The 25,791-nt window shown below is 48.4% G+C and overlaps 1 protein-coding gene across 1 annotated transcript in view; it reads right to left on the reverse strand.

Annotated features, from left to right (window-relative positions):
• Positions 1–23,682, reverse strand: part of GALNT10 (polypeptide N-acetylgalactosaminyltransferase 10) — a 148,674-nt gene extending 124,992 nt beyond the window's left edge. Inside the window, exon 1 of the mRNA XM_083181729.1 lies at positions 23,370–23,682. Within this exon, the coding sequence (XP_083037855.1) occupies positions 23,370–23,522 (153 nt within the window). The 5' untranslated portion in view covers positions 23,523–23,682. The remainder of the gene's footprint in view (positions 1–23,369) is intronic.
• Positions 23,683–25,791: the final 2,109 nt, after the last annotated feature.

Below are 25,791 nucleotides of genomic sequence, written 5' to 3' on the forward strand. Positions count from 1 at the left end.
CCTCATATGGAACCGGCCCCATTGCACTGCATCCAATGCCGCCGAAATGAGTCCTAGCACTTTCATGCAGTCCCCTGACGAAATGATTTTTTTGCTTTGGAGAGAAGATACTTCGCGTCTTAGCTTCTGTCTTCTGTCCTCTGTTAGCTTGATTGTCATGCGATTTGTGTCTATCCAGACGCCCAGATACTTTGCCGCCCTTGCCGGGGTGAGCTGACTCTTCTCCTGGTTTATCAACCACCCGTGTTGTTCCAGGTACTGCTTTACTTGGGACGTGCTTCTCTCCGCCTCTTTCCTTGTCCTGGCCATGATCAACAAGTCGTCGAGGTATGGCCACACGCAAATCCCCTGCTGCCGCAGGTTGGCGACCAACACCACCAGCACCTTTGTGAACGTCCTTGGGGACGTAGCCAGGCCGAAAGGCAGGGCGACAAATTGATACGTTACATTTCCCAGACGAAATCTTAGATACCTGTGGTGCCCTGCGTATATTGGTACGTGTAGATATGCGTCCCGAAGGTCTATTGTGGTCAGAAATGACCCTTCCACGATATCCGGTAGGATAGACCTTAGTGACTCCATCCTGAATTTTTTTGTTATGATGAACGCATTTACTCTTCTCAAATCGAGGATCGTTCTGAAGCCTCCTGAAGGCTTTCTGACTATAAAAAATCTTGATTGGCAACCTTTCCATTCTTGCTCCTTTGACACTTTGATCACTACTTTCTGGTTGATCATTTTTTGTAGACTGTCCAGTAACGCGGCTTTTTCTCTCGGCTCCCGGGGTATTGGAGACTCCGTCCTCCAGTAACCCGGAAACTTCGCAAATTCTATTCTGTACCCGGATTCTATTATGTCCAGCACCCATTTGTCCTGGACGGATTGGGACCAAATCTGCTTGAACTGCAGCAGTCTGCCCCCTACTGCCTCTCTGGCGTCATTGGCTAGAGTGCCTTGCGGAATACCTTCCGTCTCTGCCCCTTTGGCCTCGAAAAAAACTCCGATTTGCCCAGGACCTTCTGAAGCTTCTCCCTGGCCTATACGCCCTTGCCTCCTTAAAGTCCGGCGACTGGAATTTAAGTGACCTATTGAAAAAGGGTTTCTTCCCCTTATCCTGCGGCAGCCACACTGACTTACCGCCCGAGATCTTTGTGATGATATCATCCAGCTTGGAGCCAAATAGATACTGTCCCTGAAATGGTAGAGCCAGCAGTTTCTGCTTCGACTGAGTATCTGCTGCCCATGGCTTAAGCCAGAGCGCTCTTCTTGCCACTGCCATCGTGGCGCTTGAACTTGCCGCTAATTTCACCGCATCTACAGACGCATCACACATGAACTCCACGGCAATCTGGATGTTCTGGATGGTCTTTATCAGATCTGACCTCTGAATTCCATCCAGCGTGTCTGACTCTAGGTCATGACACCAGGACCTCATTACCCTGGCTGTTACTGCCATAGCTGCGGCAGTCTTGATTGCTGCCCCCGAGGTGACGTGCTGTTTCCGCAGACTGACCTCCATCTTCCTTTCCATCGCGTCTTTAAAATTGTTCGCATCTTCCAGAGGGAGCGTTGTTTTTTGGGAAATTCTTGCGATAGCCGCATCAACCCTCGGGGCCTCCTCCCAGTGTTTCACCTGCTCACTTTCGAATGGATACATCTTAGCTACCCTAAGTGGCACCGCCACTTTTTTATCCGGGTGCCTCCATTCTTCGTCCACCATTTCCTTCAACGCTTTTGATAATGGAAATGTTTTGCTCTTTTTCTTTTTGTCCTGGAACAGCAGGTCCTGCAATTTCTCTTCCTCCTGAGTCTCTTCTATTTTCAGAGACTTATTGATAAGAACCAACAGGTTCTCCAATAACACTGGGTTAAAGTCAGCCTCTGCTTTATCCTGCGTTATCTCCCCTTCTTCCATTTCCTCCTCTCTAAATGCCGGCCCCTCTGCCGAGTCTTGGGATCCCCCTGAGAGCTCAGCTCTGCTCCTTTTTGCCTGCATTTTTTCCACATCCTGTTTTGTCATAAATGTGTCAGCCAACGCTGTCCTCAGCATAGACACCAATTCGGTCATCTGGGGCATACCCATCTGTTGGGTTAGTTTGCAGGCACTACACGCGGAGCCTATCCACATATCCGGCAGGGCCTTGTCACACAAACTGCACTTGGCAGGGTGGTGTTTCTTGTGCTTAGCCTTCTCAGCCTGCCCCTTGCTTGTATCTGATCTAAAATACACATATAACAGTCAGTACCCGAAATGCTTCACCAACCAGTGCTTATCTCTGGCTTACCCTGATTTTCTGTGCTGCTTCTTCTCCTCATCCATACTGACAGCTTTACAGCCTGCAGCTAAAGCAACAACATAAAGTAAGGATGATGATAACTCCTCCAGCTAATGCTGTCAGCGGAGTCTTACCGTCTGCTGGAATACTGCGTGCGTCTGACCACTCCACTGCTCCCAGCAGTCTATCAGCTTTGCCTCCGCTTTTACAGAGCTTACTGGTCCGTTTTAAGGGCTTACTGGTCCGCTTTTAAAGAGCTTACTGCTCCACTTTTAAAGCTTACTGGCGCCTTAGTGACGCGCCCCTGGTCCGTGCGGCGCGTCCGTGACGTCAGACGCCCGCCGCACATAGCCCCTGGGCTAACCGCCCGACGGGCGCCCAGCTCCTGCGTCCCTGCGCGGCGCTGACGTCAGACGCTACACGCCGGACACCTAGGCTTCCGCCCGACGGGCGCCCGGCTTCAGCGTCTCTGCTCCTGACGCCAGACGCCACACGCCGGACCCGACCTCAGGCGCCAGCCCATGTCCGCCGCCAATACTCCGGACGAGCGTGCCGCTCCCCTACCGGTTCCAGCAGACCTCAGGTACCCCTTACTGCCCTCGACAGCGGGGACCCGTTTTTTCTTAAATCCATGCCTCACCCCCGACTGCTCTAGGCAGCGGAGAGGGCTGCAGCTCAGGGTAAGCCCTTCCACTACCCTGGAAGGAAAAAAAAAAAAGGAATTTGGTACTTACCGATAATTCCCTTTCTCCGAGGCAGCAGGGGACACTGCAGTACTGACGTATGAGATAGAGTGGGTGCGTAGGAGGAGTCGGCACTTAAGTGAAAATTTCGTCTGTGGCTGGCTCCTCCCCCCTCTATCTCCCTCCAGACACCAGTCTTAAAAAACGTGACCGAGAGAGGAAGGGGACAGGCAAAAGTAAAACCACAGACTGTAAACAAAGAATATTAGGTAAACCCTTCAACCAACAGACATGCATTCATGAAACCAAACAATACAGATAAATAATCCAATCTGTAAAAATACAGAACTAGCAGGACCCCCAAACAATCATGGCAGGAGCGGTACTGCTGAAAAAGAACCAAAGCGCTGGGCGGGCGTGCAGTGTCCCCTGCTGCCTCGGAGAAAGGGAATTATCGGTAAGTACCAAATTCCTTATTTCTCCTACCGCAGCAGGGGACACTGCAGTACTGACGTATGAGATGATACCAAAGCCACTACACCCGGGAGGGCGAGCGCTGAGGATCCTGTAAGACAGCTCTGCCAAAGGAAGAATCTTCCCTAGCAAACCTATCAAACTTGTAAAACCTAGCAAAGGTATTGGAGCCTACCCACGTGGCGGCTCTACAAACCTGAGTCAATGACACTCCCCTGGCAGCCGCCCAGGAAGTACTGACTGATCTGGTAGAATGGGCAGAAACATTTGGAGGAACCTGAATGCAGGCCTTTGCATACGCCTCCTTAATAGTAAGGCACAACCACCTGGCCAGAGTCTGCTTCGACGCTGGCCAACCCTTCTTTTCTGCCCCAAACAAAACAAATAAGGATTCTGTCTTCCGAAACGAAGCCGTCCTATCCACATAGATGCGTAAAGCTCTTACGACATCCAAACTTCCAGAAGACCCAGACAAGGCCGGAACCACGATCGGCTGGTTCACGTGAAATGAAGAGACCACCTTGGGAAGGAACCTAGGATTAGTCCTTAACTCTGCACGGTCTCTGTGAAAAACCAAAAACGGAGGACGGCAAAGCAGAGCCCCCAGCTCTGAAACCCTCCTGGCTGACGCCAAAGCCAGGAGCATCAGAGTCTTCCATGTCAACCATTTCAAGTCCACTGAATCCAGCGGCTCAAAAGACTCAGATTTGAGAAACTCCAACAGGAGCCCCAAGTCCCAAGGCTCAGTCGGAGGAACATACGGAGACTGCAACCGTAACGCTCCCTTCAAAAAAGTCTGCACCTCCGAAATAAGTGCCAATTTTCTGTTGAAAAATACAGACAAGGCGGAAATTTGGACCTTAATAGAACCTAACCGAAGGCCCTTATCCAGCCCTGCCTGAAGAAATTCCAAAAGGCGAGGAAGCTGAAAAACCGCTCTCTCCACCATCTTCCTCTGACACCATGCCACATAAGACTTCCAAATACGGTGATAATGCTTGGAAGTTACCTCCTTCCTAGCCCTGAGCATGGTGGGAATTACTGTCACTGGAACACCCCGCCTTTTTAACAGGTCGGCTTCAACAGCCACGCCGTCAAACGTAGCTGCGTCAAGCCTGGGTAGGCGAACGGTCCTTGCTGCAACAGATCCTCCCTGAGAGGAAGACGCCACGGAACATCGGCCTGAAGAAGCTTCAAGTCCGAATACCAAGCCCTTCTCGGCCAATCTGGGGCTATTAGTATCGCTGAAGCTGACCCTCTTTTTATCCGTTTGAGTACCTGTGCTAACAAGGGAAACGGAGGGAAGATGTAGATGAGGTCGAAATTCCAATGAATCGAGAATGCATCCACCGCCCAGGCTCCCGGATCTTTCGATCTGGCACAGTAAAGAGGAAGTTGGTGATTCAATCTGGACGCCATCATGTCGATCTGAGGCGTTCCCCACCGCCGTGTGATGAGCTGGAAAACTTCCGGATTCAAGGTCCATTCTCCTGGATGGAAATCCTGGCGACTTAGGTAATCCGCCTGCCAGTTCTCCACTCCCGGCAGGAAGACTGCTGTGAGATTTGACGCATAAGCTTCTGCCCATTGCAAAATCGGACGAACCTCTTTCATTGCTGCCCTGCTCTTCGTCCCGCCCTGACGGTTTATATAAGCAACCGCGGTCGCATTGTCGGACTGGATCATTATCGGCAGACCCTTGAGCAGGTCTTGGGCCTGAAGGAGTGCCAACCTGATGGCCCTGAGCTCCAGAATGTTGATCGATAACTTGGCCTCCTGGACAGACCAACGGCCCTGAAAAGTATAACCTTGGGTCACAGCTCCCCAACCTCTCAGGCTGGCATCCGTCGTCAGAATAGTCCAAATGCATGGCCTGAAACTTCGGCCCTTCAAAAGATGAGAAGTTGACAGCCACCAGTTCAGAGACAGCCGCGCTTCCCTTGAAAGAAGGATTCTTTTGTGGATCTCCAAATGGGATCCCGACCACTGGGACAGAAGATTTTCTTGAAAAGTCCTTGTGTGAAAACGACCATATGGTAGAGCCTCGAAAGAGGCTACCATCATTCCCAGTAGACGCGTGCAAATGTGCGCTGACACCCTTCGTAAAGACAAAACGAGTCTCACCATCTTTTGAATTGCCCGCACCTTGTCCAAAGGAAGCGAGACAGTCTCGTTTTCTGTATCCAAAATGAGTCCCAGGAACTTTAATTTCCTTGACGGTGTAAGATGAGACTTTTTGAGATTTAGAATCCAACCATGGTCTACCAAGAATTTGCAAGCTACCATGGCGTGCTCCACCAGCTTCTCCCGACTTGGCGCTTTGATTAGCAAATCGTCCAAATACGGAATAATTGTTATTCCTTGGAGCCTGAGAGCTGCAATCATACCCGCCATGATCTTTGTAAAGACTCTGGGAGCCGAAGACAGGCCAAAAGGAAGAGCCTGAAACTGGTAATGGCAATCGTCTATTGCAAACCTCAGAAAACACTGATGGGGTTCCCAAATTGGCACGTGCAGGTAAGCATCCTTGATGTCTAACGACATCAAGAATTCTCCCTTTTCTAGGGACGCCACCACGGACCGAATGGACTCCATCTTGAACCGCTGATAACAGACATGGAGGTTTAAATCCTTTAAATTTAGGATAGGCCGCACCGAGCCGTCCGGCTTGGGCACCACAAAGACGCTGGAATAGAAACCTCTGCCCTGCTGAGAGGGCGGGACTAAAACCACTACTCTTGCGTCTAAAAGACCCTGGATGGATCCCCGCAGAGCCTGACTTTCCTCCTCTTTCCTTGGCAGACCTATCCGAAAAAACCTTGAGGGGGGGGGTCGACGTGAATTGCAGCTTGTATCCCTGGGAAATGCTGTCCAGAACCCATGCATCCCTGCAGTGGGACCTCCAGATTTCTGCAAACTGCAACAGACGCGCGCCCACAATGGAATCCCCCACGTGGGCTGCGAGACCGTCATGCCACTGGTTTGTCAGTGGCCTTGGGATCTGGCCTGCGGGCAGTGGCGGGTGCCGCCGGGGCCACTCTGGCACCTCTTCCTCTACGGCCTCTGAAAGAAGAGAAGCCCCTCTTGTCTTACCTCTGAAACCTGATGGACCACGAAAGGCCCGAAAGGAAGGCGCCACAAACTGGCGCTTAGGAGGCGGAGCTGCGGAAGGTAAAAATGCAGACTTACCCCCCGTAGCCTGGGCGATGAGTTTGTCCAGTTCCGCACCAAACAACACATCACCTGAAAAAGGCAGAGCCTCGACTGCCTTTTTAATTTCAGCCTCAGCCTGCCACGGCCGCAACCAAACGGCCCTCCTGGCCACAACCGCTGAAGCCGAAACTTTAGCTCCAAGAGACGCCACGTCTGCAGACGCTTCCCCTATATACGTGGAAGCATCCCTGATAAACTCAGCCAAGGACAATAAATCCTCCTTAGGACTGTCCTGCTCCAAACCGGACACCAGCTGAGAAGCCCATACCTCCATGGCCCGAGCCACCCAGGCAGAGGCCAGCGCTGGTCTCAACAAAACCCCCGCTGTGGAGAAAATAGTTTTTAAGGTAGTATCTAACCGCCGATCTGGCGCCTCCTTCAAGCCGACCGCCCCCGGCACTGGAAGAGTCGACTTCTTTGAAAGCCTGGAAAGAGACACATCTGGCGAAGGCGGAGCCTCCCATTTCTCCCTGGATTCAGGGGAGAAGGGATAGAGAGATTTAATGCGAGAAGAAATCTGAAATTTCTTATCCGGAACTTTCCATATATCTAACAGCGGGTTATCCAGCTCAGCCGAGTCTGGAAAATACACTGGCGTCTTCTGTACCCGACCAAATATAGAAATCTGAGGCGGGGCCCGAGTCTCTTCTAGATTTAAAGTAGACCTAACGGCCCTGATAAGGCCGTCCACTCCCTGAGCGTCCTCTTCATCCAAAAACTCCTGAGGAGATTCCTGAACCTGTGGCGTAACATACTCGCCATCCTCTAAATCCTCTAGCCCATCATCATCATCTGCATGATGAGGGATAGCCAAGGACACCCCTGCCTTCCTCTTGGCAGCTAACTGTGAAGTCGGCATCCTCTGTGAAGTGCCAGCCAGCGACTGAGACAGAGAATCCACAGAAGAAATAAGTGTCCTGGCCCAAACAGGCTCTGCTGCAGCCATGCTAGAAAGCTGAGACTGCATCAACTCCCTGTCCTTCCTAGAGGCCACCAATTCAGCAGTAAGATTAGCTAACACACTGTGAATAGGATCCACAGCAGACTGAGAAGCCTGAGGGACAGCTGCAGCCTTTGATAAATCATAGCAGGGAGCACAGAGTGAAACACCCTTCATGTGCTGAGTATATTGTCCCTTGCAGCTCTTACAAGCATATAGCTTAACAGCTGCCTTGGAAGAAGTACCTTTCCCAGCCATAACTGTACAGGTGACCCAGTATATATATACAGAGACACACAGGCTCACACACCGATACACACACACAGAAAAAAACACCCCTTAGAGACCAAACTCCCCAACAGAGAAAGTCTAGAGTCTGGGTGTCAAACAGGGAGAGAGGAGCCACAAACCCTCCCAATGCTTGTGTGTGTACAAAAAACCTCCGCTACTTACAGTACCCCTGTAGAAACGGAGGAACAGCGCTGAAGTGACGACTGTCAGGAAAGTGAACCAGCCTGCAGCCTCTCAATAGCAGCAGTCACCTCTCCCAATGGCGTCCGCACGGAAGAAGTACCTCCCACAAGCCATCTTCCCGCGTCCGCCGGAGGTTGATGACGTCATCGTCGCGCTGATGCCGCGACGATACTGCCCGGCCAGCGCGCTCTCCTCTGGCCGCCCCCTGTATGGTGCCACGCACCTCCTTGCTCTGGATGAGGGGGAGAAACCGCCGTGGACCCGTAACGCTAGCCGCAAGCAGCTGCGGCGGGTCCCCGGAGCCGATGCTCCGGTGGCTGGGTACTGGAAGGTAGCTGCACGCAGTACCGACCAGACCCTCCAGAGCCTTCCCACGAAGCAGGCACCCTGTTCAGGGATGCCTGTGTCACTAAAAAACGTATAAACAAAAAAGTAACACAAATAAAAAACCTAGTCTCCTGTGGAGACCTTGCCGAGGATACCGACTCCTCCGGCACTTTTTTAAGACTGGTGTCTGGAGGGAGATAGAGGGGGGAGGAGCCAGCCACAGACGAAATTTTCACTTAAGTGCCGACTCCTCCTACGCACCCACTCTATCTCATACGTCAGTACTGCAGTGTCCCCTGCTGCGGTAGGAGAAAGACACTGAGTCCTAAGGAGGTGGAGCTTATATAGGGGCCAGTGTTCTTTTTTGTTTCCTTCCAGAGTACTACCCTTCAGGACTTAACCCATGAGTTGGCTGCCATGGGGAGGTAGAGGAAAAAACATTTTCATCTATTTTGGAATTGTTATTCAGTGCAAACATGACTAAAAATCCCTATCTGACATTAAAAGAAATAATGTAAAGTTCAGTCAACCCCTAACAAATATGGAAACAGGATGCTTAAACTGTACACAGCCAAAATGTGAGAAATATAAAGTATCTGCTGATAAAACTATATGTACCCTCAGCCGATAAGGGATTGTAGCGAAAATAAACAGCATTAGTTACCACATTATAGGCCTTTCAACAGGATATGTGAAGCCATTCTCACACGCGGTAGCACTGCACAGAGGTGAAATGATTGTTCTTGTCTGTACAAACAGTTCTCCCTTACCGAGTGCTGACATTTTTCTCACCTACTGTATAATATTCTTAATCAAAGCACAGGATTTCTGCCCTCTGTCCGGTTTTATCGTCCAATGCTACCTAATCCCGCCGTGCTGTCTATAGACAGGAGTGCAGAGGGGACTATCACCAGCTTGGCAGCTGCAGAGCCAAGGGCATAGGAGAAGCAGCATTTTCTGTGGTGTGAGAGGTTACATAGAGAGGTCACTGCTGATCCTGAGGAACTTGGAAAAGGACTAAATAATTGTATTAGGCGGAATCATTTTAATCAACCCAAGTTAGTGATTTGGAACTTCAACCTCATAAATCATCTTCCCAATTAACAGGGTACATGTCTTCACACAAAGGCCTCATAATTCAGTCAAACCTGCAGCCTTCAAAGTGGGTAAGCCAGGAGGACAATTTATTTATTATTATTATTTATTTATTAACAGTTACTTATACCCCTTTCACATCGCCGACACGTTTTAAAAAACGGTATTTAAAAACGGTAATTAAAACGGGTCAGAGCCTTAACATTGCCGCAGATTACCGTTTTAAATACCGGTTAAGTCTCATTCAACATAGCAGTCAAACCGTTTCAACCCGAACACGTTTCAAGCCAGAGTGTCAACATTGCCTGTCATTTTAAAGGGGACAGCCTATCACTGCTCTGTAGCTTGTGTTGTTTGCCTGAAATACCGTTTCAGACACATTGTACACATTCACATTGCTCAGAAAACGCCAAGGAACCGTGTAGGACTCTGCTTTTTACACGGTTCGAAATACCAGTTAACTTTAAACGGTAAATCGGCTCTGGTGCATTCACAGTGCAGGCTTAAACGTTTTAAAATGAAAAAAAATCAGCAATTTACCGTTTTAAAAGTGCGATGTGAAAGGGGTATTATATAGCGCACACATATTCCGCAGCGCTTTACAGAGAATATTTGAACATTCTCATCAGTCCCTGCCCCAGTGGGGCTTACACTCTATATTCCCTACCAAATGTACACGCACACACAGACATTCTAGGGTTAATTTTTGTTGAGAGCCAATTAGCTTACCAGTATATTTTTGGGTTGTGGGAGGAAACCGGAGTACCCGGAGGAAACCCACGTAAGTACGGGGAGAATATACAAACTCCGCACAGTTAGAGCCATGGTGGCTCCATTATATCGGATTATTACAAAAGGTATGCTTGGTGTGGTACATTAGATCTACAATATCTAGGTCAGTGATTGCTAACCTTGACACTCCAGCTGTTGAACTACACATTCCAGCATGCCCTGCATCAGTTTTAGCATGGCTAAATAGTAAAACTGTAGCAGGGCATGCTGGGATGTGTAGTTAAACAACCAGCCAAAAGGTTTAACACATAAGTTTGACAAAATGTTAAGGTTGACAGGCACAAAATCCTGACAGGACAGTACTCCATACTAAAAATTGTTGCAGAGTTTTGGGAGGTTTTTTATTTTTGGGCCAAACTTTGTATATTCCATGTTCTGTGACAACCAACAGGGTACTATTCCCAAAAGATGTCCAAGTGAATAGTAAATCATGCAAATTTAAAGGAAACAATGAAAAAAGCATGAGTAGCTCAACTTTTTTTTATCGACCATATGGTATTGACCAATACACTGTCATGCTACCATGTCTACATTGTAGTGAAGATCTAGTCAGGCAATGGTGATGCACGGGACTGTGCATCTCTGGTCTTTTGGGGGAATACACATGGAGTAGTCCGTGCTTAATTTCTAAGCGATCTGGACATAAATAGCTTAGAAATGGGCTAAAAATCACACTGTGTATGCCCCCTAAGAGGCACCGGTATAAGGGCCAAAATGATAGTCCACCCCCCGAACCTATTAGGGTTAAGTACTGCTGCTGATAGGATAGAGCCCTTAGAATGTATTATATTTGGTGTACGTAGGGTTTAAGCTCAGCACAACCAAGAACAGAACACAAATTTACCAGAGAAATTAATGATCTCTATAACAACGCCTGTTAAGGCTGCATCAAATATGAGTGGACTAACCGCAGAGAAGGTAAAGCACAATCGACTTACTCATCGTATATCAGCCTTAAATTAGTAACAGAATATGCTTGTTAAATTAAACACGTATACGTTCTAAAAGCTGCTAATGAGGCAGTAAAGATTTGCAAGACTATAAATTAAACAGAAAAGGCAACAATGAAAAGGTTCGGCAGAGGAGATCCTGAACCAAGGTTTAAGATCACAGAATTATTTTTGCATGTAGCTATAAATTTTAGTCTTTAGAGAACAGGCAGTGCCAGAGAAGTGGATAAGAAAGACCTTTTTGATGCAGTCATAGGCACAGATGACAGATTTGCAGCTGCTCGTGCGAAGAGAACAAAGTATTCTCTGCCAATCTTGCTGCAGGTGGCAATTCTGACAGATAGTCAAAGAACGATAAATGAAAAAGGAGATACGTGCTAGTCTCAGATCTGGCTGCAGTCCCCAGCGCACAAGCTTCTTGCATGAAAAACACTAGCTACTGTACTGTAACACGGTTTTTATGAGGCTTTTGGTGGGGACAGCAGTAAGATGCCTAACGAGTATTGGTTTTGGGACTTCCGCAAGTGTGGGTCGTGACATGGAAAGTATCTTAAGTTGAGAAGAATTACCATGTACAGTTATCAATGAAGAAAAGTATATGAGTGAAAATGTTTCCAGGTATTTTTTTGAATCTTACAAAAACAAAAAACTATACGATAAAAATGTATTTGAATCTATAGAGTGGAAACTTATTAACCTAATGGCACATGGTATGGTTCGAGAAAACTGAAATATCAATCAAAGTTTCACAGCTCCCAAGGAAAATACTATAGGAAATCATGCTAGTTTTACTGGGCTCTTTCATTTGTCTCCAAGTAAAAGGCCAAAAACCAACTCTTTGATTGGTACGCCACATCACACACCAATTCCCAAAATAAAAATGGTGATCTTAAAAACCCTCATACACTGCGACGACTTCTCTCCTCGAAGAAGTCTCAAGCAGCGCTAACTTGAGCTGTCCAGGACCTTCCTGGGCGGGCGGAATTGCATTTCTTTTGCGTGCAAGCAAATATCGCTAACAATCCGGTGTGGAGCCGGAAGCAATACAGCAGATTGCTTCTGCTGCCGGTGGAGGATCTGGTTGCTATGCGCACGGTACTACACATTGCATCGGACCTGTTGTCATTCACCTGCAATTTGTGCTCTTGCCAAGTTGATCATCAAACAGTGTATTGTTGTGAAGAACCGAGCCCCAGGACAAACATTATCATAGGTCAGTCAATTAATGGCATAACTTGCTCTTTATTGCTACTTGGGATGGAAATTCGCCTCTACATTATGCTATTGTCCAGGCGCAGGAAGTGGCACACACGTGTAAAGTCCTCCTCCGTTTATGCACAGCCACTAGTCTCTGAATTTATTTATGTTTTCGCTCTAAAGTCAATATGCCTGAACTCTAACAATATGTAATGCTACGCTGCATCTTTTTTCCTCTTTAATCCTGTTTACCTTAACCTTCACAGATGCCTGAAAGCTTGCATTGAAAGTGCACTCTGTGGGCTTAAGGCTGAGCAACACTGGCTCTAATGCGCATTTGTAGACACTGCCATTGTGTGTAAAGGAGCGAGGCCACCTTGGGAGCAGTTACCTTCATGATATCAAATGGCAAGACTTCAAAAGAAATCCGTATTACAATAAGTGCAGTAAGTAATGTTAAAGTCGAGTTGCACACACGCCATTTTAGTATAGTATGGCCGCCATTTTGGTTCGCAGAGTTGCGCAAATAAAGTATTATACCCAAGTCTGTGTAGCGAAGTGGACCATAAGCGCAGCCATACTAATACACATAAATTCATAAATACCATACTTACACCAAATAAAATATATTTAATTTAAGGTTTATTGCACCACACATAGGTTAATCAGCAATACACAATTGTGTCTGTATAATGTTTAGTATCGTTATGTTCCGTTTCTCATGCGCAGCACTCCGGTCGTAGCGAAAACTTCGCAACTCATAAGGTCCGATAATTACGGACAAAATCCATATTCCATGTACTATTTCTGCTAAAACTGTGTGAGACAAAGGAATCAAGTAATAACCGGTTCTTGTTGCTTTTTACGACCCCGACGACGATGATAACACACAAAGGACACCAAAGTACACTCCCCCTGCACCAATCCAATTCAAGTGTAATACTTTGCTCCAATCACTGAGGACTGGACATTTGAACCCTTGATCAATTGCAACGGCCTTTGACCCCCTTCTTGGACCCTATAAATATAGCAATCCTTGAGCTGGATCTATCCCTTCACCATTGACCGGGTTAAAGTTCTATTTGAACATAGCGAGCTCCGACCGGACTGCACTGTGCATATCTGATGAGACGGTAAACGGTTGCATTCCTTGTGCTTTCTTTTATTGTTTATTGGCTGATTGTATTCTGTACTTGTTTTCTTTCCCCTAGTAGTGTTTGATTTGTATTTAGTATTGTTAAGAGAATTGTATCACATGTTAAACTGTGTTCTCTGTTTCTGTAACCCCCTGTTGTCCGCTAGGGACTAAAATACACTATTTGGAGAATCTATCTCCTCACTTTGTTATATCTTTGTCTCGTCTATTATTTGCATCTAGCGATAAGGTATATTACGGACATTGTCCCGAAAGGTATTCGCAGTTTTAGGTACTAAGTACTGCGAAGGGATACTCAATTACTGGTGTTGATCCAGCGTGTACAATACACGGAAAAGGTCCGCTACGTTGCGCTACGCTTTGTTCGCACGTAGCTAGGTTAAAGGGTACGCAAGTTACGGAATAATTACGTATACTGCGCATTTCACTTATTGTCCTTCTGGTTACAGTTATATCAGTATTAACAGTAACCAACAACTCGGAATTAGTAGTTAAGGCTGAATAAAGACTTGCATCCATCGAGTTCAACCTGTTGAAGTACATAGACAAATAAGAGATATGCTGACTTTGTTTTTATTATTTCTTACTTTAAACATAATTACATATACATGCCCATGGTAAGACCTAATCCACCCTCTCCCTCATCATTCTACAACTTTACAACTAACTGAATAATACTTTCAGAGATTGGTCAAACCGCCCCCCCCCCTCCATACACCCCCCATCTCTAGCCCCCCCCTTTTTCCTAGTTCTAATTGTACTTATTCTTATTCCTCTATCATTTTTGAGACTGTAATTTGGTAACGATAATCGTTACTACAATGGGGCTTAGGTCGAAAGGCCTAATGTTGACCGGGAAGGAAGGTCTATACTAGTATTGGTTGATGGTGGCGCTCAAACCTAGATTTGCCGGATGCTGTGTCGAGTGGGTCCCAACTCAGAGAATTATAGCTAATACTTGGTGACCAGCGCTCAGGCCCTGTCATACATATGGTGTGATATATGGGTACTGTGTGCGTACTGCAACAGACAAGTCTGTGAGCCAGTAGTGGGAATAAAATGTATTTATTGAAAGCGGTGCACAAAATGAATGTACTGGTAAAATCTGTGTTGCAGAAGGAAGGTCGACACAAGCCAAAGTCAAAATGTCGACAGGAGTTTTTAACCCGAAAGTTGTCGTAAGTTGATATGGACACCGTATGAGTGTACCGCGTTTGCTCGCCGTGCTTCGGGCACGGTGTCTCGCGCACTATTTTATTCTCCCTCCACGCCCTAGTGGCTGGTAGGGTATGAAATACCCCATTTTTGGAAGAAAAACTCAGGTCTAAGTTTTGACTGTTGACTTTCCCATTGTTGACCTACTGCTTGTGTCGACCTTCCGACCCGGTCAACCTATTTCATGTGTCAGTCTTTTAGTGGGGATCTTCATATGTTTCAATAAACTTTGGCTTCAACAAAATGGCGACGGAGTTTTCTGTGACTTTAATGAAAACAAGACAATACAGAAAACATGTTGGCGCCCTTAATGCGAAGCACTGGGTAAGTAACGAATTGAAATTTCTTTTTTTTTTCTTTTTTGATTGGATGTGAGGAGGTATTTTGTAGAGTTTTATTACAGTTACAGCATATTAAGTTCATTTGGTAAAATGGTCAACAGTTAAGGGAGAATATTGGAGTTTAATTGTTAGGTAAGTACAGCTTACTGTGTCACAATATTTTTTTTTTAGTTAACTTACGGTAGGTTAATACACAGCATTGCACCTGCCAGGGAGCATCGGAGGACAACATTTTGTGGACAATGGGCCTTATTCAGATACGAGCGCAGTACAAATTTGTTTGGAAAATAGGCAAAACCATGTGTAATGCAGGAGGGACAGATGTAACATGTGCAGAGAGTTAGATTTTGTTGAGTTACTTTGTTTCTGTGCAGGGTAAATACTGGCTGCATTATTTTTACACTGCAATTTAGATTTCAGTTTCAACACACCCCACCCAAATTTAACTCTTTGCACAGGTTATATCTGCCCCACCTGCAGTGCACGTGGTTTTGCCCAGTTTCCAAACAAATTTGTACTGAGTTCAGATCTGAATAAGGGCAAATGTAACCTGACAAGTCACTAAAATCTACAGTACCCGTGAGTTTTCTAGCAACTGGCAAATTCTCAGGAGGCTGCTTTCTAGGCTGAAATCCTGTCATGCACTGGTAATGTCCATGTCTCCTGATCAGGTAATTGGTGGTACAGTCATGAAAATGGGAAGAGTTGAACAATATATTGTCAAGGGCAGACAGTCCAGGCTTTAAAGGTTATCAGCAATAGGTGATTCTCTGGGAAACGCCAATCATCGGGTCCCGGTGAAGCGAGATTAGATACACTACTGATCGCCTATACCTCACAGGCGTGGAAGCTGTACAGAAACTACAGTATAAATAAATAGAGGACGCCGTGCATCACGCTGATATAAACCTATCACTACCGTATGGAGAATGGAGAATGGAGCATGTGTGTCACTGCTAATAGCTCTCTGCCATTATACCAATTACTCTGCTACATACAGTATGTGTGGTGCGACAGAAAGATACCGGAAAAGGAAAATAATGGCAAAGAGATAACAATCTGGTCCAAAGTTCAAGCTGATAAACACAGGCTATCTATAAATGGTAGTAATCTCATCCTACTGTTTTGCAGAATATAAATGTGCTGTCTTTCCTCAATATTAAGGTACCCACAGACGGTCCGTTCCCGGACCGTCCGTTTTGTACTATGCGATGCGCGCTCCCGCGCATCACATAGTACGGTACAAAAAGTATGTGCTGCACATACTTTTTGTACTAGCTAAACATCGTATCGGATCGCATTGCATGCACTAGGCATGCATTAGGCATGCGATCCGATACGATGCATGCTAATTAAGACCCAAACGGATCCGTTTAACGGACCGTGTATGGGCCCCTTAAGGTTGAGAAAGTCCAAATAGATTATGCTGCAGGGTGTCTAATTTATTAAATCATTCATTCATTTACTTACTAACTAGGGACCTAGAAGCATAGAATGTTATGGCAGATAAGAACCACATGGCCCAACCAGTCTGCCCCTTAGGGTTAGGGGTTAAGCTGGGTACATGAGAGACAACATTTGCTGAGAATGACCATTTGTTACAACAAATACTCAAAATCGCTCAGTGTGTACGCATTGTATCGCTAGCGATGTGCGCTCCCGCAGGTCATTAGTAACATCTTCAGTTGTCTATACATGCAACTCAACGACTGCATACTACTGGATGTGGCCACTGGCAAAATCTTTTGCAAGATTGCAGTGTATAGTACGCACTGTATCTGTATAATTCGTCTGGGAGAAACAATGGGGGAAATTTACTAAGATGGGAGTTCTATTTTACAAGGGATATTGCTATGGGCAACCAATCAGATATTATCTTATCTTCTAGAACAGGGCTGGGCAACACCGGCCCTCCAGATGTTAATGAACTACACATCCCAGGATGCTTTGCATTAGTTTTGCTATGTGGCCATGCTGAAACTGATGTGAGGCATGCTGGGATGTGTAGTTCATCAACATCTGGAGGGCCGGTGTTGCCCAGCCCTGTTCTAAAAGGTGCTAAGTAATACCCTTTTTACACCAAAAATCCCAGATCCGACCCGGCATTTGGATGAAGGATCCAAGCCGGGTCGGATCCTGGATTTACACCGTTTACGCTGTGGTACCGACCCGCAGTGTAGGGAGGCGGCGCTTAGAGATGATATCATCTCCAAAAGCCGGGACCACGGTGATCCCCACCGGAAACACCGATCGCCGTGCTGGGGGCAGCCCAGCACCAAGGTAAGCTGCTGGGCTGCCCCCAGTCCCCGTGTACCCCCTCAGCCCTCGTCCGGGAGGTGAATGGATGCCGCACACAGGCATCCATTCACTTCCTCCACTGCTATCTGCAGAGTATAGCAGACAGCAGCGCAGGATGTCTGTCGCCCCCCGTCCAACCTGCGGACGCTGCACGGGACTGCATTGATGTAAATGGGAGCAGGGTCGGATGACCCGGCGTACCCATTTACACCGCCCTCTACCCAGGTCATGGCCGTGTTCTACCCAGGTCAGGACCTGGGTAGAATTCCCGTGTAAAGGGACATGGCGTGTCCCATTTACACTGCCGCTGAACCCCCGAAGACCTGGGGTTTTGCGGAGGTGTAAAAGGGGTATAAATAAGTAGATGCCATGTGAAATAGAACTCCTATTTTAGTAGATTTCCCCATTGTATTGTTTGCATTAAGGCCCCCATACATTAGTTTGTACAGTCAGCTCCCCAGGAAGGGTCACAAGCGATTAGGCACTTCTAGTCGCCGGCATCTATGGGTTTGAGTTAGGTTAAGTTTAATTGGCTTAGTTAAATTTCCACGTGGATCATGGGGTGGGACCACATGTAACTCAAACTGCAGTGTTTAGCAGTGGCTGTAAAGCGTGCCGCACACACGGCTGTGGCTGCACACGGGGTGACGGGTTCCCTGCGCTGTGCACAGATCACACATGAGCTGAATGATGTGTGCTAACACTGGTGATCTGACTAGATTTTAACTGCATGAAATAGACGGTACTCTTTACCTAGCACGGCGCCCATCGCGGGCATCGCGGCCATCGCATGCACTAAAAAACGGGTACGACGCGATGCCCGCGATTTCCCATAGGGAACAATGTTAAAAGTGTGATTGGACGCGATTTGAGTGTTCAATGCCTCAATGCCCGCGATTTTTCCATAGGAAACAATGTTAAATGGGCCACAGAGCCCAAATAGTCCCCCTGAAGTCTGAAATGGCCCCCACAATTGTTAACGCCCCCCCACGATCAACGTGAACCCGAAGCTTGGCGTGGAGTTGAGAATAGAATAGTGTGGCGAGCGCAGCGAGTCACCGAGTCCGAAGCGTGGCGAGCCCCGCGAGGGTACGCGGATACCTTCACAGGTAAACGCGTCCCTTCGCGGGCTTCACAGGTATCCGTGTCCGCTCGCCACGCTTCGGGCTCGGTGGCTCGCTGCGCTCGCCACACTATTCTATTCTCAACTCCACGCCGACGTGGATAGTGGGGGTATGAAAAGGTCGGAGGACGCGTACCGCCGCCGCTCGCCACGCTTCGGGTTCACGTTGATCGTGGGGTGGCGTTAACAATTGTGGGGGCCATTTCAGACTATTAGGGCTCTGTGGCCTATTTAACATTGTTTCCTATGGTAAAATCGCGGGCATTGAGGCATTGAACACTAAAATCGCGTCCAATCACACTTTTAACATTGATCCCTATGGGAAATCGCGGGCATCGCGTCGCACCCATTTTTTTAGTGCATGCGATGCCCGCGATTTTTTACCCCCGATGACCACGATGGACATCGTGGGCGCCGTTCTAGGTAAAGAGTACCAAATAGACGTTGAATAGAGAAACCTGAGATGTGTTGTTCTGGTTTAGAACTAATTAACACAAAATTGAAATTTCCCCTAAAGAGTTTAACCCTTTGAGTGCCAATGGAATTTGTCAAAATAGGTGTGAAAATTGCCAAGCAAACTTTTTCATTAAACCCATGCATGGCCAACGTTGCTGTGAAAGAGCCTCAAAATATCTGTTAAAACCGCCAGCGCCGCTCACAGCGACTGTTCTCTTAGTATAAATAAATACAAAAACCTCTATGAAGCCACAAGATCCAGAGTTGGGCCGGTGAGGCACAGGCCCCACATCTAACATGAAGCTTGCTTGTGACTTTTACAACTTCTAAATGCCACCATTTTTTTCTTTTAAATCAGCCCAGAACCTAAAACCATAATATTCACACATTTCAGAAAAGAACATTTTAGAGAGAATTTGCCACAGTATATAAAGTTTTTCAAACCGCAGCGGGCAGCACCTGTCTGCTGCAGTGACGTGACACTTTGGAACAAAAGGTAGGCGTTTGTGAGTTTGGCAATATTGTGAGTTCCTACGTGACCAGGCAGGCACAACAAACTGCACATACACTGCAGAGCACTGGGAAATTGTTATCTATTTCTCCAACAAGACAGAAATGACTTTCCAGGTCACAAAATAAACAAATGCCAAACTCCACACCCACAGAACAGCCCCGTCAGCATATAGAATATACAAATCTTCTGTCTCATCTGTAAAATTTACAGCGGGAGGCAATATTACAAGTCTCTCCACAATGCACAGCACTGACATTTTCCTAACATGTTCTATCTGCAGCCCACTTTCTGTAATGCCACAAGCATAGTCTATGGGGTGTATTCAATGCGGCCAGCGGGGGGGTTAAACGGCGGGGAGCGCCGGAAAAAAAACGGTCATCGCTGCTTAACCCCTGCTCAACCTATGCAACGCACTGGGGAAATCCTTGCTGATTCCTCCAAACAGCGAGGTTTGTGGCTAATGCAGGTAGCCCGGTGCACTTAGCCGCAAGCCTCGCTGTTTTAGCAGCTGCATACGCCGATTCGCTCTCACTCCCAAAAAAACGGGCAGGGATGGGGAAGCTTTAGCTCACCAGCTGTTGTTGAACTACACATTCCAGCATGCTTTGCAAACTTGTAGCACGGCCAAATAGCAAAATTGTAGCAAGGCATGCTGGGATGTGTAGTTCAACAAAGGCTGGAGGGCCAAAAGGTTCCCCATCCCTGCCATAGGGTAACCCATTCTATATAGCACACACTATATCCAGACAATTATACAAGGACATAGCGCACTCCTTCTACATACTAATGCAATACCCATGCCTAGCTCACAGAGCTTCTCATTCAGAGCACATACAGTACATCTTCTGCACACAGCACCAACTCAGTGTCCACATCCAGGGCAACTATATACACGGAAGTGTGACGAAACTCTTCGTGGAGTACATGACAGCACACATGAATGGTAAACACGTCAGCAAATGCTGAATGGAATCTCAGAGCTACCTGGAGCACACAGCCAATAATGCAAAACAAGCTCAGTACTTCCTATGCCAACATTTGTATAAAAGGAAATTGTAGCCAGGCAGCTGTGGAATAGTCATTTACAGGTGATATCGGAATACAATAGGGTACAAGGATGGAGTTTGTTTCTGCATTCAGAATTGTTAATTTAAAAAGGCGTCCCTGGAGGACAATTACAAATAAAGATTGCAGAAATATGCAAATCTGCCAATCTATACCCTGTGTTCTAATTAACGTTGAGTGGTTTGGCTCAGGGAAAAAAATTCTGTGTAATTTGAAAGTTTGAGTTTGTCACCTGTGGAGTGAGCCACTAAGCCAACTGTATACATAGTTATTTGTGCTCTGTAAATAGTTATTTGCTATTGAGTTAAATGTTGCCGATTTCTGATACATACTAAACTCCATCCAGTGACAGATTTCAGGGCAGGACAGTTCTAGAAGACTGGTGACTAATACCCCTTTCATACATATGAAAAAATCCCAGGATTTTTCACGTGTATCATACCGGGACTGGCATATGTGGAAATTGCTAATCCCGGGAATTTAGTCGACTAAAATCCCGGGTCCTGCCCACCTGCAATTGACCCAGGATTTTGAAAAAACCTGTGATTGTACTGGGTTTAAAAATCCCGGGTGGTAAGTCTGAAAGGGGTATAATAGTGACTGTAACTGAAATGGACTGAAAGTAGAGGTAGTGCTTTACAAAGTCATGCCCACCAAATGCAGTGGCCGATAAATCACTGGTACTCCAACATCTAAAGTGCACAGTCAGAATGGTTTAGCAACCTGCAATGTGTCCACCACACGCCGTAAACAACCAATAAGGATTTCCACACCTATATAAAAAAGCAAGTAGTGTGTATATGCAAATACCTGTAATGGGGTAGGAAAATTACACACAGGCTCTATGCTATGCTCTGCCATAGCCAAACATGCCACAATGCAGAGCACATTGCACGTTGTGCTGTGGGATACATCGCACACTACACATCTTGTCATACAGGCCCACAGTAATCAGTTCATGAACTGGTCCACGCCAGAAGCTCATCCTCATACGCAGGTCTGTGACACACTCATATTACAGACATTTATAACCTGCTTAATGGGACATTTTTAGGGAAAAGGGTGTTATATAATGCTGCAGGTTACCCACCAAGGGACTGGATGCAGCATTATATAAAGCGAGGAAAGCTGTACACTATAAATCACCTGAGCAATTCAGTTGTGAAAACCTATAGCCACATTTGTGGGACACTCACACTCCAAGTGATTTTAGTTAACTCTAGGAGGCATACCACATTCCTCATTTGGTAAGCATTGCAGTATACACTCCAGATGCTTGTGGCCACACTCACACTCCAGGCGCCTGCGGCCAGCCTCCTAGAACACTCACACCCCAGGCCCCTGAGGCCAGCCCCGCAGGACACTCACACCCCAGGCGCCAGCGGCCAGCCCAGCAGGAAACTCACACCCCAGGCCCCTGCGGCCAGCCCCGCAGGACACTCACACCCCAGGCGCCTGCGGCCAGCCCCGCAGGAAACTCACACCCCAGGCCCCTGCGGCCAGCCCCGCAGGAAACTCACACCCCAGGTGCCTGCGGCCAGCCCCCGCAGGACACTCACACCCCAGGCGCCTGCGGCCATCCCAGCAGGAAACTCACACCCCAGGCGCCTGCGGCCAGCCCCGCAGGACACTCACACCCCAGGCGACTGCGGCCAGCCCCGCAGGACACTCACACCCCAGGCGCTTATGGACACTCACACCCCAGGAGCTTATGTACAGCTTTGCAGGACACTCACACTCCAGGCACCTGCGGCCAGCCCTGCAAGACGCTCACACCCCAGATGCTTATGGACACTCACACTCCAGGAGCTTATGGTCAGCTTTGCAGGACACTCACACTCCAGGAGCTTTCAGTCAGCTTTGCAGGACACTCACACTCCAGGCGCTTATGGACACTCACACTCCAGGAGCTTACGGTCAGCTTTACAGGACACACACACTTCAGGCACCTGCGGCCAGCCCTGCAAGACACTCACACCCAAAGCACTTATGGACACTCACACTCCAGGAGCTTACGGTCAGCTTTGCAGGACACTCACACTCCAGGAGCTTACGGTCAGCCCCGCAGGACACTCACACTCCAGGCGCCTGCGGCCAGCCCCGCAGGACACTCACACTCCAGGCGCCTGCGGCCAGCCACACTCCAGGCGCCTGCGGCCAGCCCCGCAGGACACTCACACTCCAGGCGCCTGCGGCCAGCCCCGCAGGACACTCACACTCCAGGCGCCTGCGGCCAGCCCCGCAGGACACTCACACTCCAGGCGCCTGCGGCCAGCCCCTCAGGACACTCACACTCCAGGCGCCTGCGGCCAGCCCCGCAGGACACTCACACTCCAGGCGCCTGCAGCCAGCCCCGCAGGACACTCACACTCCAGGAGCTTACGGTCAGCTTCGCAGGACACTCACACTCCAGAGTCATTTTCCTAGCTCTGCAGGACATTCATAGTCAACTCACACTCAGCTCTGAAAAATACTCTTACTCAGAGTGCAAAACATGCAAATACTCCACTCATTACAGTCAGCCCTGTGGGACACTCCAGCAGCATACAGTCAGCTCTCGGGAGACACTCACTTAGTCAGTACACTGACACTCCAAGCGCTTACACTCTCTATGGTACATCACACTCAATCCAGGTGCTTCTACTGAGTTCTATGGGACAAACACTCGGCTCGGCAGAATGATCAGCTATGCATGGGACACACACACACTCTGACTTCTGTGGGACACTCATACTCAGTTCTGCCAGGTGAGTATGACGTTGCCATGGAGACACACATACCTGCCCTTCCCCCGGAGCCCCGTTGCTGTCCCCGGCAGCGCTCTCCAGCTGCCGCTCCCGGTACAGAGACCACAGACCCACGTTGGGCAGGAAGAGCAGGGCGGCCAGCCCCAGCCCCACCGCCTGCAGCAGCCTCTTCTCCTTCCGCCGCATGGGAGACCCCCGCCCGGCTGCCTCACACACCACGCTCTCCCGGAGCAGCAAGCCTGACAGCCCGCAGCACCGACCCAGCCAGCCGGAGACAGGCGGCGGCACTGCACCCAGCGGCGGCGCCCGGGAGAGGGGCGGGGACACGCTGCTGCTGCTGCGCGCTCCCGCGGTGCCGGCGTTACCTGCTACGTCCGCTAGGCGGCGGGCTACAAAACGACCTGTGGCGCTAACCCAGGTGGAACTACAAATCCCAGCGTTACACAGCTCTGGTTCTTTCTGTGTGCTGGCGGATAGTAGGAGAAGTGAGTTTAATTTCCACAATAATAATCAGTGTCTGCATTTGCTAGTGACACGATCATATTTTAGGTATAGTATGTATGTGTACTGTACTTGCAATTACAATATTGTTGTGATACATGATGTGGATATGTGTGAATCGATGTATACAGTGCTGGGTCTGCCCTGCACCTCCTACATATATCTACATCGCTATATGTGGGGGAACTGTGGCATAATGTGTGCTGGGGGCACTACAGTGTTAACACATTTGTTGTGCTGGAATATGTACACATTATGATTATAATTACATCACCGGCGTATAATAATACCCATTACCATTATTGGTATGGACCACACATTCGTTGCATTGTGGCTCCCATATACCATAATGCAGCCCTGGCTGTGCATCAACATTTTATGACTGGAGGCTGGAAATGTGTGAGAGAATAGTCTAGAACAGGGGTGTCCAAACTTTTTGCGACGAGGGACAGATTTGGTGAAGTGTAAATGTGTGGGGGGGCCGACCATTCAGCCTGACATTCTTTGAATCATTAATCACATCAGAATGGTCCCCCACTCTGTCCCCATTCACTCTATGTCCCCCAGCCTGCCCCTTCACTGTATTTCCCCCAGCCTGCCCCCATTCACTGTATATCCCCCAGCCTGCCCCTCCTTCACTGTATATTCCCCACTCTGCACCCATTCACTCTGTCCCCCAGCCTGCCCCCCCTTCTCTTAATGTCCATCAGTGCCTCCATTCATTGTATGTCCCCAAGCCTGACCCACATTCACTATGTACCCCATTCTGCCCCCATTCACTGTATGTCCCCCAGCCTGCCCCTGCTCCCCCTTCTCTGAATGGTCATCACTGCCTCCATTCACTGTATGTCCCCCAGCCTGACCCTCCTTCACTGTATGTCCCTCACTCTGCCCCCTCCCTTCTCTGTATGTTTCCCAGCCCCTTGTGTGAGCCAGATGAAGGAGAGGAAAAGCAGGCACTGCAAGGACAGGAGATGCTTGGGCTCCCACTGCTGCCCTCCTCTGCTCTGCATGTTAAAGGAGCAAGCTTCCCCCTTGCTGCATGTTACAGTAGCAAGCTTCCTCCCCAAACACTGCTGTCACTGTGATTGTGGAGTAGGGTGATATACGATTGCAACAGCAGGGGTAGGATGCCAAACACATCTAACTGTGGCGGCCGGCACCTCCTCACTGCAGCAGACAGCAAGGTAAAGGTGCGCTCACCGGGGCCCCACCTTTAGTGTCCTGTGCTGTGCTTCTCACATCTGATGCTCTGCCCACTTCCAGCTGGAGGCTGCGGGCCGCTTGAATTGACAGCACGGGCCACAATTGGCCCCGGGCCTGACTTTGGACATGCCTGGTCTAGAACATGGGTGTCCAAACTTTTTGCAACGAGGGCCAGTTTTGGTGAGGTGAAAATGTGGGGGGCAGACCATTCAGCCTGACATTCTTTCAATCAATAATGACATCAGAATGGTCCCCCACTCTTCCCCCATTGACTTTGTCACCCAGCCTGCCCCTTCACTGTATATTCCCTAGACTGCCCCCCCTTCTCTGTATTTCCTCCAGCCTGCCCCCATTTACTGTATATTCCACTGCCTGACCATCCTTCTCTGAATGTCCCCCAGCCTGCTCCTCCTTCACTGTATGTCCACCATTCACTGTATGTTCCCCACTCTGCACCCATTCACTCTGTCCTCCAGCTTGTCACCCTTTATCTGAATGTCCATCACTGCCTCCATTCACTGTATGTCCCAAAGCCTAACCCTCCATTCACTGTATTTCCCAAAGACTGACCCTTCTTCACTGTATGTCCCCCAATCTGCCCCCATTCACTGTATGACTCCCATTCACTATGTCCCCTACTCTGCCCCCATTCACTCTGTCCCACAGCCTGCCCTCTTTTCTCTGAATGTCCATCACTGCCTCCATTCACTGTATGTCCCCCAGCCTGACCCTCCTTCTTCACTGTATG

Source organism: Crinia signifera, chromosome 4 (assembly GCF_055691185.1).
Source record: "Crinia signifera chromosome 4, ASM5569118v1, whole genome shotgun sequence".
In the NCBI taxonomy this organism is placed as follows: Eukaryota; Metazoa; Chordata; class Amphibia; order Anura; family Myobatrachidae; genus Crinia; species Crinia signifera.